The sequence below is a fragment of the Muntiacus reevesi genome, chromosome 9 (genome assembly GCF_963930625.1).
Source record: "Muntiacus reevesi chromosome 9, mMunRee1.1, whole genome shotgun sequence".
In the NCBI taxonomy this organism is placed as follows: domain Eukaryota; kingdom Metazoa; phylum Chordata; class Mammalia; order Artiodactyla; family Cervidae; genus Muntiacus; species Muntiacus reevesi.
Window position 1 is genome coordinate 8,850,384 of NC_089257.1, and position 18,961 is coordinate 8,869,344.

The 18,961-nt window shown below is 38.2% G+C and overlaps 2 protein-coding genes across 2 annotated transcripts; both read right to left on the minus strand.

Moving 5' to 3' along the window:
- Nucleotides 1-4,792: 4,792 nt before the first annotated feature.
- On the minus strand, nucleotides 4,793-5,722 carry LOC136175494 (olfactory receptor 4C13-like). Its single transcript, XM_065945774.1, has one exon. It carries the CDS (start codon nucleotides 5,720-5,722, stop codon nucleotides 4,793-4,795), a length of 930 nt encoding a protein of 309 aa, XP_065801846.1.
- A 7,088-nt stretch (nucleotides 5,723-12,810) lies between these two features.
- Nucleotides 12,811-14,540, minus strand: LOC136174060 (olfactory receptor 4C16-like). The gene is made up of 2 exons (XM_065943874.1): nucleotides 14,423-14,540; nucleotides 12,811-13,586 (listed from the first exon to the last, which is right to left on the minus strand). Exons 1-2 carry the CDS (start codon nucleotides 14,538-14,540, stop codon nucleotides 12,811-12,813), a joined length of 894 nt encoding a protein of 297 aa, XP_065799946.1.
- Nucleotides 14,541-18,961: the final 4,421 nt, after the last annotated feature.

Here is an 18,961-nt window from a genome sequence, read left to right on the forward strand (position 1 = left end):
TTTAAGAACCACTAGCGGGTTACAGAGCTTTTTCATAAAAAGGGGAGTGGTTATCTTTCGAGGATGGCAAGAATTTTTTCGCCAAATCCTGTGTCTCACTGAAATTCACATATGGAGGGCAGACATTTCCAACATTCTTATCTGCCACTGACACATCAAGCATCATAGATCTACTGGATCATTTGTCCTAAGTGGAAGAGAAGCTTATGCAACGGCCCATATTTTGCAGAATCTTTTCTATTTCCGGCACCCACTTCAAGCTAACAGTATTATGAATAATTTATAAATCAGCCAGATTAATACTCCAAAATGAAAGATATGTTGACTCCCAAATCCAATGAGATCCCAGGGACACTATGCACCATCTTTGGTTATAGGAGAAGCCAGATGGAACAAATGATCCTTCAGAATCTTAAAGGGATAGCTTGAAACGCCTCATGCTACTGGGTCTCTAGAAATTTCACTGACCTTGAGTCTCCTAATTTTAGCTGAACTTGTATTGCCCTGTAACACAGGAAATATTTTACCAAACCTCTAAAGCAATTTCTACTGAGTTCTGCCCCAAGGCCACAGAAGCAGAGCCCAGAACTGAGGTCACCTCCGAAGCTGGCTGAGCCCCATTGTAACTGTTGCTGAAAACCCCCCTGATCATCACCAGCAGGCTTCCTAACCTCAGATTAGACAAAAATGCCCACCCCAATAGTCACCTTATAGCACCCAAACCAATCACCTAATGCCAACTTTTGAGCAGGAATTTGCTTTTCCTGGAAGCTGTAAAAACTGGCTACTAACCCATGAAAACTCTTGACTTCCCCCGGTCTGTCAGGAGATTAGCCCACTGCATTTGCAGTGCCTTCCTCTCTGCTTCATGCTCTTAACAAACTCACTCCCTTCTGAAATGATCTGTGTCTAGAAATTCTTTTCCAACCTGTGTTCCGATTACCTCAACAGTTACTCCTTCTTGATCAGGAGGTCCAATCAGCATGACCTCATCAGTATAATGAATCAATGTGATACCTTGTAGAATATGACAGCCAAGATCCCTATAAATGATATTATAACACAATTCTGGTGAGAACTGATGCATTCCTGAAGTAGGACCATGGAGAGTTACTGCTGGCCTTTCAAGCTGAAATCTAAATGCTTCTGGTAGTTTTTATTGACAGAGACATAAAACCAGAAGCTTAGCTACATACTAGGTACCAGCAGTTCTGATAATTTACTCTTGGGGTGAAACTGCATCTGATACAGAAGCTGGTTAACCTCAGAATTATCCACTCACTCTCCAAGATCCATCTGTCTTCCGCAACAGGCAAAATGAGAGAGTTGAAATTGTATGCTGTGGGAATCACCACCCTTGCATCTTCCAAGGTTTGACATTGGCAATAATCTCTACAATTCCTCCAGAGATGTGAATTAGATTTGATTTACTCTTTTCCTAGGCAGGACAGTAGCAGTGTCTTACACTTGGCTTTTCCTGACATAATGTCTCTTACTTGACAGGTTAGCCAAACAATTCTGTCAGTTGCTAAGAATATCTATTCCAATTATGCATTCTGGAGTTGAGGAAATAACCACGGCATGGGTTCCATGATCACTGGGCTCACTGGAAACAGACCTGAGCTAAAATTCCATTGATCGCCAGACCTCCATATGCTCTTACTCTGATTGAGGGACTACAGTATTGCTTTGGATCTCTTGGAATAAGTTTCAGGTCAAAGCCAGTGTTCTGAAAGATCTGATTATTTGCTTTTCCACAGTGAATAGTTAACCTGATAAAAGGTTGAAGGTACAAATCTGAGGGAAAGATACGTTATAAAATTTTAGCAAGGTACCAAAGTCGTCCTTCAAGGGTACTTAATCCCCCATTCAGAATGATAGCATTCTGAATCTGTAAACTGGCTCAAGTCTTGGAATTGATTTTGATGACATGAATTTCTCTTTTAATGATTTGAGCTAGATATTTCTTTATGTAATCTAGAACTTTTCTGCTGACACTGTTCAATGAGAACTAAGAAAGTATCCTCTCTTTTTCACTCTAGGAACACCACAATCAGCTGGACAACACTGTAAGTCCTCTTCTGCTGATTATTCTGATTGTCATTTTGACTCTATCATTTGCTTTGCTTCAGAGGTTCCTTTAAAGAATTCAGGATGTTCTCCACAGGTTGGTAGCAAACACCAGTTTATCAAGTATTTAGGCTGGTGCCATTCAAGGATCAAAGTGAAAGGAAAGAAGTGAATTTGAAATAGCACATAGTAAATGAATCTCAACAGTCAGGGGTAAAGCATCTACTTCTGGCTCTTAGCAGCTGTTAAGTCCAGTAATCAGCACTCCTGAGTCCCAGAGAGACTGCAATCCATGCATCCATGCATGGAGGCGAACTCTCCATGAGTCTGGGAGCCCACCATTTTATATTTTACAAAGTATTTTGTTCACAAAGGTGTTCAAAGAGTTTGTGCAGGAGAGAAGTGGAAAATGACCTGGTCCCCCCCAATTGGCCAGATCAAAGGAGGAAAACAGGGTATTCCCCACAACCTTACTGTTCCTTATCTTTATCTACTCTTCAAGTTTTCCCCCTTTCTTGGTTAATGTTTTCATGATCCCATTCTTCACTGTGTTTTAAGGACATAAGTTGTTTAAGTACAAGTAAAGTTTAAGTACACATGTTGTCTGGGGAGAAGCGATGAACACAGTACATCAGGTCACCGTCTGGTGCAGGCATCATCACAATGGCAACTGAATGGGGAGTAACACTGAGTTATTAACAATAGCACTACCCTCTACTGCCTGTTATAGTAACTCAGCCTGCCTTGCCATTGGCGCTGAGTGCCACTACTTGGCTCCTGTTCCCCAGGATCAAATCACTCGTAACATATTCAAATTTGTAAACCAGAAACCAGAGGACTGGCATATAGAAAGAGCCATGTCAGAGCTTCTCAAGGATGCCAAACTCCCCCCTTCAAATTTATCTTTCACAGCTGTGATGACAGTTTTGTGCTCTGTACCTTCCCAGGGAGGTTGAGTGGATTCTCAATAACAAATTTGCTTATGTTACAGTCGATTTCTGTTGATTAACCAGGAATTAACTAATCCTCTGTATTAAACCAAAGGAGTTTGGGTATTTCTAAGCTGCTCACTGTGGGTTACCATTTGGTTCACATCTTAGACACCAAAAGAAAGCCTGTGAAAGCCTGTCTTACCTCCTCCAGTTGCTACACTAAATGCAGGATCTCTGCTTAGTGCAGGCTTCCCTGGTGGCTGAGTCAGCAAAGAATCTGCCTGCAATTCAAGAGATGGTCTGCAGTGCAGAAGACCTGGGTTCCATCCCTGAGAGGGGAAGGTCCCCTGAAGAAGGAAATGGCAACCCACTCCAGTATTCTTGCCTGGGAAATCCCACTGACAGAGGAGCCTACTGGTCTACAGTTCATGGGGTAGCAAATAGTCGGACACAACTCAGCAACTAAACCATCACCACTGCTTAGTGAGTCCATAGCAGTGAATCAGGCTGATCAAAGTTAGTGACTTTCTACTTTTATCCATTCCCAATACATTTCTTGGATTTATGATACAAATTATTAGAGCCTTTCCTACTTGCCCCAGCTGTAATATTGAATATAAATCCTGATGTGCAATGCTACATTTTGCTGTATATTTTATGTGAGTTTTTCATCTTCCCTTATATTTACACTGATTTATTCAGTATCTGTTGGGAGAGATTGAAGGTGAGAGGTGAAGGGGATGACAGAGGATGAGACGGTTGATGGCATCACCAACTCAAAGGACATGAGTTTGAGTAACTCGGGAGTTGGTGATGGACAGGGAGGCCTGGCGGGCTGCATTCCTTAGGATCACAGAGAATCAGACACGACTGAGAGTCTGAACTGAACTGATTCAGTGTTTATCATAAAGCAGGTGTTGTGCTTCTTGCAGAAACTATTGTTAGCAAGTAGGTAAATATTACCAAGAGTATGACATTTAATTTATTTAATAAAGCACCATTTCTGTCTGACATTAAACTATGCTTTTACTTGAATCCTCACTCTTTCTGATGGATTATCAGGGTAAGGTCATGACATAAGCAAAGCAAAATGATTCTGAAAGCAACAAGAGAATTTGGAAATGTGGTGCAACATAGCGTACGTACCCCTTAGAGGGCAAATGGCCTGTTAGTTTGAGCCCCTAAACCAGTTATATACCATATATAAAGTTATATATATGTATATATGTGTGTGTGTTTCAGCACAGTGCCTGTCTCAAAAACGGAAGCAATAAAGTAGTCATATGTCCTTTCTGTTATCATTGCCTGGCAACACAGTTCAGCAGCTGAGAACATAGTCTGAGAGGTCAGCTAAACACAGGTAAATAATCTTCAGTATTTCTGTTTGGGAACTTTCCTCTTTCTGCTTGCTTTCCCACCTGTAATACGAGGATACTAGCAATGTCGACGTCATTGGATTGTTACAGAGATTATTGCTAAATATGAAGTTTTGCTTTTTTTTTTTACTTTATTTTCTTTTATTAGAATGAGTTTATTGATCCACACACATGATGAAACTAGAAAACCTAAGCGCCAACCTGGTAGAATGTCCCAAACATGCAAAAGTAGTCTCCTGCTAAGTTTTCCTGACTTTCCTTGTACCCATTTTTTGTCCCCCCTGCAGAATCTATGATGTATACTGGCTATTTCTTTTCCTTTTCTCTCATAGGTATTCTCTGCTGAAAGCATCAGCAATGTCCATTTGACTTTTGCATTAGTAGAATCAATGCTGTGCTTCCAGTAAATTTTATCTATCCATCACCTGAAATCACTTTTCTATTACATAAATTCCTAATGGCATTTTTAATCTGGGCATTTCTTAAGGTATAGATTAAAGGATTTAACATGGGAGTTATCATGGTATAAAACACAGTAACTGCTTTATCAATCGGAAAGGTAGTTGCTGGTCTCAGGTACACAAAAATGCAGGGCACAAGGGATATGATGACGGCTGTGATGTGGGAGACACACGTGGAGAGGGCCTTGCGCTTCGCCTCCACACTGTGTGTCCTTAGGGTGTATGCGATGACCACATAGGAGACCAACAAGAGGAGGAAGTTTAACAGACAGAGGAAACCACTGTTGGCAGCAACAAAGAGCCCTAGAGTGTGGGTATCTGTGCAGGCAAGTTTGAGTAAAGGGGTCAGGTCACACATAAAGTGATCTATGACGTTAGGGCCGCAGAAGGGTAACCTGAAGATGAAGAGGATCTGAATGGTTGCATGAAGAAAGCTTCCCACCCACACCACTCCAATCAGCAGCCAACACAACTGCCAGTTCATGATGGTTGTGTAGTGCAACGGCTTGCAGATGGCCACGTAGCGGTCATAGGCCATCACGGTGAGCAGGATGACATCAGCGCCTCCAAACAAATGTTCCGCAAAGATCTGAGTCATGCATTCATTGAAAGGGCTAGTTTTTGTTTCATGGAGGGAATCTACAATCAACTTTGGGTTATTGACAGAGGCATAACAAGCATCAATAAAAGAGAGATGAGCCAGGAAGAAGTACATTGGGGACCGCGATAATGGGCTGCCTGTGATGGTGACCAAGGTGAGCCCGTTCCCCACCATAGAGACGATGTAGATGCCCAGAAAGACGGCAAATGTGACTTTCTGCAGCTTTGGGTTCTGTGTCAGTCCCAGTAGGACAAAGTCTGTCACATTGTTCCTATTCTCCATGTATATTATATTATGGTTAATTACATAACCTGAAAAAAATACATCGTATTACCTCAATCTTGATTCATTATACTTTCCATGTAATAACTGCCAAATTCTATTGAGTTCTGAATTCTGAAGAGTATTTTTTTTTTCTTTTGATAAAGGAAGAAAATATTTCTGATCTCTTGAAGTTAACTCAAATCCTCTCCTAGGATATGTTTATAGTTGGAGACATGAGGAGCCCTATGCACACACAGCAGTAGACCATCTGCCCACATTTGATCATTTGAGCTGACCCAGAGCCTAATGTGAATCATCAGGTCTTACACATAGCAGTAGCAAAGCTGCCCAGGTGGTTCAGTGAGAAAGAATTTGCCAGACAATGCAAGAAAAATAGGAGAGGCAGCTTCGATCCCTGGGTTAGGAAGATTCCCCAGAAAAGTGAATGACAACCCACTCCATTTCTTGCTTGGAAAATCCCATGGACAGAGCAGTCCAATGGTCTACAGCCCATGGGGTCATAAAGAATCAGACATGACTGAGTAAGCACATAGTCGTAGCTAAGCCCAAGAGGTTGAAAAGGAATGTAAAAGTTACGAATGGCTGATGGATTTTCTCACTACTCTTAGGAAATGGGAAACCATGTAAGGGAGTTGAGAATGTGAGTATAAGGATGAATAGAGATCTGAGAAAGAGGGAATGTTGCATACAATTCCAGGAAAGGCATTTGTGTGATATTTATGATAGGAGGATGCAAGGCTGAAAGGAATACAAGAATCAGACTATATATGAGTTGACACAAATTGCAGAAGAACATTGGTATGGGAAAGTAACGAAAAGATACAGGAGTGACAGTAACAAAATTAACATCTTTCCTATAAATTTCCCTAACCCAATATTTTATAGATATACCTTTAACAATAGATTACTATATGCATGGCATGGTTGAGTGCATGCTAAGTCGCCTCAGTCGTGTCTGACCCTTTGCGACCCCATAGACTGTAACCCAACAGGCTCCTCTCTTCATGGGACTTTCCAGGCAGGAATATTGGAGTGGCTTGCCATTTCCTTCTCCAGGCCAGCACCCTGACCCAGCGATCAAACCCACGTCTCATGTCTCCTATTTGGCAGGTGGGTTCTGTACCACTAGCGCTACTTCATACTATGCAGTGATAGAAAAAAAGTGGACATGCCAAGTAACCAGAGATCAATGCAAATTTAAGCTTAGAGCCTCAGCCTAAGATGTGTGGCTGTCAATACTGGTGGGTGGGCCCATCTGGGCAGTGACCCCTGGGGACAGCTGGGAGGAAATGGTTTCTCAACCTTGCCAATGAGACTTTCAGGCTGGCAAACCTTCCTGGGCCCTCCACATAACGGCCTACCTTTGCTCTAACAACCCCATTTCTAGGAGTTTATCCTGAGGAAGCAGATAAAGCGGCAAACAGCTGTGTGCAAAGATGCTGGCTGTAGAGCTATTTATAAGATTAGCAAATGTCCCATCATGAGGACTGGATTTAATGACTCACAGAATAGGAGGCAGCTATCAAAGTGATGAACACAGACAGATAGACCAGACAACAGGAAAAGGACGGGGCAGAAATACACACACACACTGTTCAGTAACACTTAACAAATCAGCCGTACCTTATGACCCACTGCCATTTCACAAAACACATTCATGCATACAAACCATCTACAAAAATGCACATCCATCCATTAACTGCAATTCATTATTTCTGGAGAGAATGGTGGGGGAGTTGGGGAGGGGTCAGAAAATAAAGGACAGTTCCTTCGCAACAAGTACACTTCTGGACTGTTAGTATATGAAGTCGCAAATATTCAGAGGCTAAATGTGTGATATTAGTAAACTGCTAAAAAAAATGTGTTTGCAAATGGTGCACAAATAAATATGCACATTAGGAATGGACGATCCAGCTTTCAAACACAGAGCTGCCTGCGAGGAGTCATCCATGTAGAGAAGTGATCTGGGATAAATCTATGTGAATGGTATCATTCCATCCATATAGCGAAAATAATCATAGCACACAATAGCATTAATCATGTCATTACCTTAATTTGACAGATGAAAAAATTGAATCTCATCAAGATTAAGAAGTTTGTAAGACCCGATTCTCTAACCTACATTTATTTTGCTATCATATACCTTTTTAATAATTAGGACTAATCATGACATTGGAAACAAAATTTAAATACACCTCACACACAAAAATACATCAACATGATTATTGATACAAACCAAGACTTGTTTAGTCCAAACATGGATATGTAGAACTCTTCTTTGGAGCAACTGCTATGCATAATATGGGTCTCTTTGGCTTCTTTAAAATTGGAGATGACTGTTCCTCAGTTTAATGTAGGGTTAATTTTTTTCTGTATTATTGCCATAAAAGTCAATTCTTTCTAATCCTCTATGAAAAATAGTCATAAAAATAGGTAAAGTTCCTCTGTGTGTCTTCATCAGTGTGCTGGATACATTTATATTCACATAACAGCCTGGGAGGGGTATTAGTCTTCTCACTGATATTAGAAGAAATAAGAATATAAGGCTGCAAGAAATGCACCCCAGATCAAGAAGCTGCAGGTGGGAAAAGGCAAGATTCTAATCTGGGTTTCTAATTCCCAAACTAAGATGCTCAGTCACTGGGATTGTCATTTTCAACATTTAGCAGAAGAATGAGGTGAATTCTTTCTTTTATAGTTAAAAATACATTTTCAAATTTAATTCTTTAAAATTGCTATTGTTTTTGAAAAGTGTTAAAACGTAATTACTATATACATAAACTCATATCAATGGACATGAGTCTGAGCAAGCTCCAGGAGATGGTGAAAGACAGGGAAACCTGGCATGCTGCAGTCCATGGGGTCGCAAAGAGTCGGACACAAGTGAGAAGCTGAACAACAACAATATATATAAAGCAACAATCTTTACTAAGCATCACCACTATTGAAGAACTTACCTTCTGGTCATAGATGATATTAATGATATTTGAGGGTATTCAGAACTAATCCCAACTTCAAACTGACTTCCTCTTAGGATAAGGAACTTTCAATAAGAAAGATGTGACACATTCAGAAAGAAGCTATTCAGAGAACTCAATATCAAATCAATAGGAGATAACCTGTTCTGTATGTTTACATATTTCCCTCTAGCCTAAAGAGTCAGTGAAATTTCACAGGAAACCTGGAACTTGAACTTAGAATAAATTGATATAGAAAACCATGGAGAAATGATCATCCATGGGTGGTCTACACCAAAAGTCAGCAGGCAGAAAATGTGGTGGAAACACCTTCAAATGGATATTTCAACTCTCGACAAGTCTTTCTCTGGAAATGTAAATAACAAGTAAAGTCATTTTCAGTTGCATGTGTGGATGTTTAACAAGGTTCCAATACAGGTTCAAGGACTTTGTCTTATAGCTGCTCTTTTCTCTCCCAGGAACTAATTATCTGCTTTGATGGAAAGGCTTTTTCTTAGAAGCAGGTATTCTGAAGAGACATGCTTGAGAGGCACTCATTCTTGAGTGGGGAGTTGTATTCCCTGCACTTGCACCTAAAATAGGTGAATCCCCCTTATAGGAGCCTGGTTTTCTAAGAAGGACAAATACCATGTGAATGACAAGGAGAGCAGTGTTCCAGCCTTGGGACCTGCGCTGTGGTTAATTTGTGCACTCATGTCAGAGAGAGAACTTCTTTCTATTATCAGCATCAACGTTCCTGGAAACCCAATACTGATTTGCTGAGAGCTGGAGCAGTGAGGCCATAAAACTAATGGCAGCCACTTAAAACTATTTGAATACAAAACTTGTTTTTCACAATCATTAGAAGGCTATGACTATAGAGAGAAACTCTAAAAAGTTTTTCAATAAGTTATGCCTGGGACAGTTGTGACAGACATCATGGAATACTAAGTGACATTACACATCTGGATAGATATGTAAAACACAGGAAATTAGTTCTGATTTCAAAGTTAATTATTGGACATCTCTGTCACTTGGTATCATTTTGGTCCTTGTACGAAGTATGTAGTGAGAAACTATTGAAGTATTACTTTGATTTCTTGATAACTACTGAAGCTGATTATTTTTAATGTTATATTATAGGCTATTTCTATAACTTTCTCGGAAGTCATTTTTTTTAAGACCTCTGTGCAATTTAAAATAAGAGTTCTGGGTTTCTCATCACTAAATTGTAGGTGATTTATATATATATATATATATATATATATATATATATATATATATATATTTATGTATTCTAGATATAGTTCTTCTTTCATATATATGCATCATATATAAGATGAATTTGCATATACAATTTTACACATAAATTTATATATAATGTAAAAGTTTGTACATGTGAATGTAGATACAACTTTTTCCTATTCTGTGAAGTGCATTTTTATTTTTAAAATGTATGATCCCCTGGGTCCCAGGACCCAGAAGAGTCAGGGGGAGAGGGAGGTGGGAGGGGGGATTGGGATGGGGAATACGTGTAACTCTATGGCTGATTCATGTCAATGTATGACAAAACCCACTGAAATGTTGTGAAGGAATTAGCCACCAACTAATAAAAAAAAATTTAAAAAATAAATAATAAAAATAAACAAATAAAAAAATAAAAATAAAATAAAATAAAATGTATGATCTCTAATGATCAGAAGATTTCAAATATTAATAATGTTCAACTTTTTAGTTTCTTTATAGTTCTTGATTGTAGTTTTTTAGAGAATTTTTATAGGTCTAGCTTTGACTTCGTGATCTATGACTCATTTTGAGCTAATTTTCATCTGTAGTATGAGATAGTGGTTGAGGCTCCTTTTTTTCATATAATGATATCCAATTGATTTGGTAAAATTTGTTGAAAAAAATATTTTTTCTGCTTTAACTACTTTGTAAAACTTTTCATCTATTTAAGTCTATTTATGGACTTTCTATTATGCTTCAATGATTTTTATGTTTCTTCTTATATCAATACTTCACAACCTTGCTTTTGTTCATTTAGTTGTTTCTATATTTTTAGTTTATATTAAAATACAATTGATTAGCAATAATGTGTTAATTGCATTAACAGCAGCAAAGTGATTCAGTTATACCCATAAAAGCATCCTTTGTTTTTTAAATTATTTTCCCACTTAGATTATTACAGAATATTAACCAGAAATGCCTGTGCTATACAGTAGGTCTTCATTATCTATTTTAAATATAGCAGCATGCACGTGTCAATCCCAAACTCACAGTCTATCCCTCCCCTCACCCCTTTTCTCCCGGGTTATCATAATTGTGTTCTCTAAGCCTCTGAGTGTTCCTGTTTTATAAATAAGTATATTTGTGTCTTTTAAGATTCTGGCATATAAGCCATATCGTATGATATTTGTTTTTCTCTGTCTGACTTACTTCACTTAGTATGGTAATCTCAGGTCCAGTCTTGCTCTAACTGGCATATTTCATTCTTTTTAACTGCTGGGTAATATCCCACTGTATATATACACTGTGTCCTGTTTCTCCATTCTCTGTTGTGATATTTACGTTGCTTCCAAGCCTTGGCTGTTGTAAACAGCACTGTGATGAACCTCAGCCAGCATGTAACCTTTTGAACCATGGTTTTCTCCTAATGTGTATCCAGGATCCGTATGCTGGGTCACACAATATTGAGTTTTCTAAGGAACCTCTATATGGTTCTCCTTAGCTATCGTATCATTTTACATTCACAGCAGCAATGTAGGAGAATTCCCATTTGCCCATACCCTCTCCAGCATTTATCATTTGTAGACGTTTTTAATGATGGCCCTTCTGAAAGCTGTGAGGTGATATCTTATTGCAGCTTCAATTTGCATCTCTTTAACACTTACTAACATTGAGCACTTTAACATGCCTGCTGTCCATTTGCATGTCGTCAATGAAGTGTCTGAAACAGGATTCTTTTCCTTCGCTAAAACTGGCTTGTGTGCTATCTATTCATCCCACTAATTCTCCTTTGGAATTTCCAGAAACCACTATACTTTTTTCTGATTCTAGCTTTTCATTTTCAATTAAGGAAATTCAAAATTCATATATGTGTACATAAATAATTCTGTCTCAAGCATAAATAACTTCTGACTTATCTCATTCAGCATATTTAATATATTGATATTTTGAAATTCACTAACATCAACTGTTTACACTCTATCTCCAACCCCACATAAATCTATTTATTTTATAATACATATGCTATATTTATAATAGTCCACCATTATTGTTTCAATACCATGATTGGTATGATTCAAGAGAAACCTTAATATTGTCCCCAAATTAGAAGAAATCATACTAGGAGCACCATGTGCATGTGAACTAAGTCACTTCAGTCATGTGAGGAGCACAGTGCAGATTTTACTTAAAATGTTAAACTGAGAAGAAACTTAACAATGTAAACCTACTTAAGACTGAAAAAACTAGTGTCAGAATGTTAACTTTCCATCTGAGAAGGAAGGGTCTGGTTAAACATATGGTAAGAATTTGGAGTGAACAATAAATAATTGAAAGAAAAACAATGCTAGATTATATACTGTCTCTTACTACATGAAGCTTCTGCAGTTATTTGAATCTAGTATTAATCGGGGGAAAAGGCTAATTGAAGGCATTGAATAGATATGATGAAAGAGAAGCCTTAAATAAATGTTGAGAAAACAAATGACATACTAAGTTGTGTATATAAGAATATAGGGCAAGGTTACATAGGAGCAAAACAGTAGACAGCAAGGGGAAGAAGGGTGGGGAACACATTAGATGAAAACCACATAGACATTGATACCAGCAAGCGAGAGACATAGAGACGCAGCATCTAAGCTCCTGGGCCTTAGAGGCTGCTTATACCTACTGTCCTCTCGTCCTCTACGTAAGACTGACCCAACGCTAACGAGTATGTGTGTGCACGCTGCTTCTCAGCCTTAAGGGCAGGAGCTGTCACGCCCGAAGATAGAATTATACTGACTTCACAATGAGACGAGAATGGTCTCTATGGACTTTTTCTGGTCAGTTCAAACACTGAGCAAATCTTGAAATTTCTATCCATCTTTTGTCATGTGACATCAACTTCTTGCTCCATAACTTTCACATGGCATTTTTCACTTCTGCATTCCTGAGAGTATAAATCAGAGGGTTGAACAAAGGTGTCCCAATTGTATAAAACACAGCTATCATCTTATCCATGGAGAAGGTGGTAACCGGACGAGTGTATATAAATATGCAAGGACCAAAGAACAAGACGACCATGATGATGTGGGAGATGCAGGTGGAGAGGGCTTTTTTCCTCCCTTCAGCGCTGTGTTTTCTCAGAGAGTGCAAGATGATGGCATAGGATAACACCAGCATGAGAAAACTCACTGTGCAGATGGCCCCGCTGTTGGACACCAAGAGGAAATTGGTCACATAGGTGTCTGCACAGGCAAGTTTCAACAAAGGCTGCAAGTCACAGAAGTAGTGATCAATTACATTGGGACCACAGAAAGGCAGACTCAAGACTAGAAAAAGGTGAGCTGATGAATGCACGCAGGACCCCAACCAGGCCAGGGACGTTAGCACACCACAGACTCGATGACTCATGATGGTCGTGTAGTGTAGAGGCTTACAGATGGCCACATAGGGGTCAACAGCCATGAGGACAAGGATGAGGATCTCCAGGCAGCCAAAGAAATGGGATGTAAAGACTTGGATCATGCACTCACTGAAAGAGATAGTGGCATTCTTCAGAAGGGCATCAGCAATCATCCTAGGGGCTATGCATGTAGAGAAGCAGGCATCAGATAAGGATAAATGGAAAAGAAAGAAATACATTGGACTCCCTAGTACCCTGCTGGTCTTGATGGTAGTAAAAATCAGAAAGCTCCCTATGGGGAGAAGGAAATGGCAACCCACTCCAGTGTTCTTGCCTGGAGAATTCCAGGGACAGGGGAGCCTGGTGGGCTGCCGTCTATGGGGTCACACAGTCGGACGTGACTGAAGTGACTTGGCAGCAACTTAGCATAGCCACTATGGAGAATAGTATGGAGGTTCCTAAAAATCTAAAAGTGGAACTACTATAGGATCCAGCAATCTCACTCCTGGGCATACGTTTGGAGAAACCATAATCAAAAAGATACCCTAGTGTTCATTATACACACACACACACACACACACACACACATATATAATGGAATATTACTATATATATTATATGCAAAGTTATATATTCCATTATATGTACATAATGGAATATTACTCAGCCATAAAAAGAATGACATAATGCCTTTTACAGCAACATGGATGGACCTAGAGATTATCATACTGAAGTCAGATAGAGAAAGACAAATATCATATGATACTGTTTACCTGTGAAATCTAAAAAAATGAAATAAATACACTTTTTTACACAACAGGAATAGACTCACAGACATAGAAAGCAAACTCATGTTTACCAAAGGGGAAATGTGGGGAGTAGGAATAAATCAGGAGCGGGGATTGGCATAAGTGCTACTATAGAGAGAACAGGTAACTGACAAGGACCTGCTGTTCCGCACAGGGCACTCTACTCAATATTCGGATAACCTATATGAGAAGAATCTGAAAAAGAATGAATATGCGTATATGTATAATTGAACCTCTTCACTGAAATTAACACACATTATAAATCAACTGTATTCCAATAAAACTTAAAAATATTAAAAAAAAAAAAAAGAAAGAAAGCTCCCCAACAAGGTCCCCAAATAGAACATCAAGAAAGTGGCAAACACTATTTTCTTCCTAACAGGATCTTGTGTCAACCCAAGCAGAATAAACTCAGTCACATTATTATTCAGTTGCATGATTCCATCAGTGAGGGGAAGGTGTGAGTGCTAAATGCTTAATCTGCAAGAAATAGAAAAGAAGTAATTTGTGATGTGATGTGTGATTTTTAGGAATATTTTAAGTGAGATAAATATTCTTCATCAAGAACAGTTTAGTTGTAGTTTCTTAACAAGTCACCTCAACACTTAATTTGTAATGACAAATTCATGGGGTCATTATGAGTCCCACATAAGATTGTGAAAAGTAGACTTTTCTGTATCACTCTTCAAATGCAACTGTTTGTTAATGTTACATGATTCTCATTAATTTTGCTCAATGAATATTAAGTTAAGAGACACAGTTCCATTTTATTAACTTAATTACTTTCCATGTTCATTTAATCGGGGTGGGTGGAGGAAGCATGTTTGCAGAGTGTATCAGCTGGCATTTTGGATATATTTTACTGCTTATGGAAGTTCATAATATAAATGTAAAAATTACAGCCCAGTCCCATCCCCTAAATATGTCTCCATATATCAATTATATATATATATATGTATATATATATATATGTATATATATATGTATATATATATATATATGTATTATGCTTGTTATACTTACTTATAGAAATGTTTATTTTTATTAGTCTATAATATGATCCACTTCGCTGTGCATTCCCTTCCATATGTGGCAACTTGAAAAGTGGAAGATAAAGCACTCATAATCGTTCAATTATAACGTCCTTACTTTTAAACAACTTTATGATATTCACTACTTGACTTACGCTAATGGAGAGAAGTGAATGTTCTTCAATGGTTGATAATATCACAAATATTTCCATTCCCAGTTTTCATTTTCCTCATTTCTGAAAACACCCTTCAAAGCATGCAAATTTCCAGAATTTACTTGTAAATTACAAGGGGTATTCACTCAATAGTTCATATGTTTAAACTTTAAGTGCTTTGCTTAAGCATTTTAGAACTGAGGTCCTTTGAAGAGATGTCAGCAGGTAGTTCTCTTCGGGTCTAATCATGGTTGTAATCCCCAGTATAGTTTGTTTTATCTGGGTACCCGGAATCTCCACATTATTGCAACAGAACAAATATTCAGAAGAGAGAGGGGAACGTATAATTTTAGTCAAGAGGAACAGCAGAGAGTCAGTAACTGCCTATATTCAAATTGTTTTCTGTCTTTGCAAAATCAATGATTATTCAACTTTGAAACGTCTTTTCCTTCAATGAAAAGTTAGTGTTTTTTCATGTGTGGAAAGAAATATTATCACTGATTCACCTCCAGGTCACCTCAGAGCCGCCGTCTGTGAGGGGAGACTTCTGGTTCGCACTCCTGACTCTCTACGGTCAGAGGGGGCCCCTCTGTTCTTATTCGCTATCCCTTGTAAACTATCTGTAATTACATCTAGGGAAGGCACCAGGGACTTGAAACAAGATTTTATTTTGTGTGCTAGAGCTTTCCTTCACCAAGAAACCACAGATTTGCAACAAGTAGTCTGAGGATTAAAATGTATACGAACAATGAGCAGAAATCTCATCTTTCTCTAATTCATTTCCATTTGTTTTGATAACTAATAAAGAGACACTTATTCAGGAAAGCATCTTATTAAAATAATTTTTCTTCACTACTGAGAAAAGTCACTATCTTTTTTTTTTCCTAATAGAATTACCAAAAATGGAGACTGGGAACTCCTGCCTAATTTTACCATAATGGAGACAGCCTGATTAAAAATGAAGTCAACAAAAAGGAAGCAGATCCAACCAATAGAAGAGACCCATTTTTATAATAAATTTTCAACAGTAGAATTCACCCATGTCCAAAAAAATTATACCATCTTTCATTTGTTCATTTTATATTATTGCCTTTTTGTGCATGCACACTTGCTCAGGTGTGTCTACTCACACATGTCTGATTCTTTGCAACCCCCGTGGACTGTAGCCTGCCACTCTTCTGTCCATAGAATTTTCCAAGCAAGAATACTGGAGTGGGCTGACATTTCCTACTCCATACTGCTTCTTGGCATTCATGTAAAAATTAAGATAAATCCTAGTAAACTTACTACCGTCTCAAGAACTAAAATATTACCCATAATTAAACATTTTAAACACTCCTATCTGCTGTCCACCTCTTCTTAAAAGTAGCAAATATTTTAATTTTGTCCTAAGAATAAAACATTTTTATCTATATATGTTTTCCCTGGCTTTGAATTTTACAGAACTTAACATCCTATATGCAGACTTTTTGGAATTGCTTTTATTTTTTTCATCCAACCTTTCTATATTTCATTTTGGTTGTTGAATTTAGTTGTAAATTCATTTCCATGGCTATATCACACTCCATTATGGGATTATTTAAAAATGTGCTTATTCAATATCCAGTCAATAGATATTTGACTACTATGAACAGCAATTATGAACATAAAAATATGTTTCCTAAGAGTGTAATTGATAGGTTTCAGGATGTGCCAGTATTAAGATTTGCAAAATAATATCATAAATTTCAATAAGGAGTAAGGGGATGCAGTCTAGTTATGTGCCAAAAAAGAAGACAAATAGAGTATTTGTGAACATAACTGAAAACTTTCACAAGATTAGCAAAGAATTAAATAAAAGTTTGTTCTCTTTTGTTGTTGTTGCTTCAGTTAAGAACATGGATAAAATTATAATCCTCAAAACAACCTGAGTTCATAGCTTTCAATATCAATTTAAAAATGTCAATTCTTAACCTCTTTTTCCTTGTCATTTGTAAGACAATTTTTTCAACACTAATGTGGACCAGAGTCCTGTGAAGGAAAGAAAATTTCTTTGAGGCAGAAAGACTTATTCTTATTTATTAAATATTATTAAACTATGTGATCTATACAGTTAGATTAGAGGTTTATGATGTTTCTATTAATATGGAAAATACTTATAAAAGTATTTCCATACACCAGCACGCATACCTCGGTTTAAGACCACTTTTAGAATTCAGGAGAAGAGGCATTATAATGAAGGATCTTTATTAGAGTACTGCAAGATATCATAGTTCTTTGTTCAACTGAATACGGCCCGGATTCAAAACCCTAACAAAGTAGAATAATATATTCTATTGTTTAAATGATGAGATGTATCATATTCACTTTCCCATCGATTTGTTAAAGAGCTCTATAAATAGATTAACTTCCGGGACCTTGAGTCCTAAGTAAACCCAGTACCTGGTACCATATAATGGCGAGCACCATCTGCAAGGACTTTAACCTATGACAGATACCTTACACTGAGTGAAGGACTCAGAAAGATAGATTACCTTTATTCTATTACATAAATCAGAAATTCAACATGAGTTGGTGGGAGGGAGGTGAATAGGTGAAGTGTAGAGGATCTTTAGGGCAGTGAAAACACTCTTTATGACACTATTGATATAATGATGGAGGTATATCAAAAGTATATCATTATACTTTTCTCCAAATTCAAGAAATATACAACCACAGGAGAGAACCCTAAGGTAAACTATGGACTTTGGGCTATTACGTGTAAATGTAAGTTCATCATTTGTAATAAATTTGGAACAAATCAACTCTAGGAGAAGTTGATAATGGGAGATACTACATATGAGTAGGGGTAGGGTTATATGAGAAACCTGTACATTCCTTTCAAGTAAACTGTGAACCTAAAACTGCTCTAAAAATAAAAGCCATTATTAAATTTAATCCAATGTATTTACTCCCTGATGTAGAGACTTCTACATGAAAATGCCAGGTGTTTCTCTAGAGTGTAATTTCTTGGAGTCATGAGCTACATTGAGGCAAGGACTATGACGTATTCTTTAGATCCACCTTACTTAGAGATGCCCTGGGGCTCCAGTTCCTGCCTTTGGCTCATGAAGCAGGTCAGGAAAAGTGCATTCTCTGAGGTTACGGCAAACCGGGTCACTGCCCCCTTCCAATGCAGTCCCTCGGTGTCCGTGGATGAGGCAGTGCTTTAATTATTCAGAACACTTGGTGCCAAAACTTTATCCACATTAATGGACACTTTGGTTTATCAGCTCTCCAATGACAACTTCTCTTAGCAACAGTGGTTTCTTGGAAAAAAGCTTTGGAGCTGAATCCTACTATCAAGCTACTGAAAATGGCTCCCGTAGCAGGCTGCAATTCCCCCAACATAATAAAAGGTTCTCTGAAGACGTTACATCAGCCACCTTGAATGGTGCCTCTGTCTCTAGCGCCCTGCGCAGTCAGGGATGGAGACCAAGGCCCCTTTCCTTTCTCCCCATCTGTAAGTTCATGCCCACTCTCTGCTTTCACGCAGCGCATCTTCCTAAGATCACTCTTCTCCCACTTCCTGTCCCTCAGGGCATGGGCACAGAGCCATCTTCACATTCAAGACATGGTGTCCCTTTGTGAAGTGTTCTTTGTCTATATACATGGCACCTAAGGGTGCCCTTTCAATGTGTAGCCAATTATTTC

What these genes read in the sequence shown, in the direction of transcription:
- LOC136175494 (XM_065945774.1), bottom strand. Translation starts at nt 5,722, where the DNA reads ATGGAGAATAGGAACAATGTGACAGACTTTGTCCTACTGGGACTGACA.
- LOC136174060 (XM_065943874.1), bottom strand. Translation starts at nt 14,540, where the DNA reads ATGCAACTGAATAATAATGTGACTGAGTTTATTCTGCTTGGGTTGACA. An exon ending in TTTGGGGACCTTGTTGGGGA is followed by an intron (nt 13,587 to 14,422) that starts GCTTTCTTTCTT and finishes TTCTCCCCATAG; the next exon opens with GGAGCTTTCTGATTTTTACT.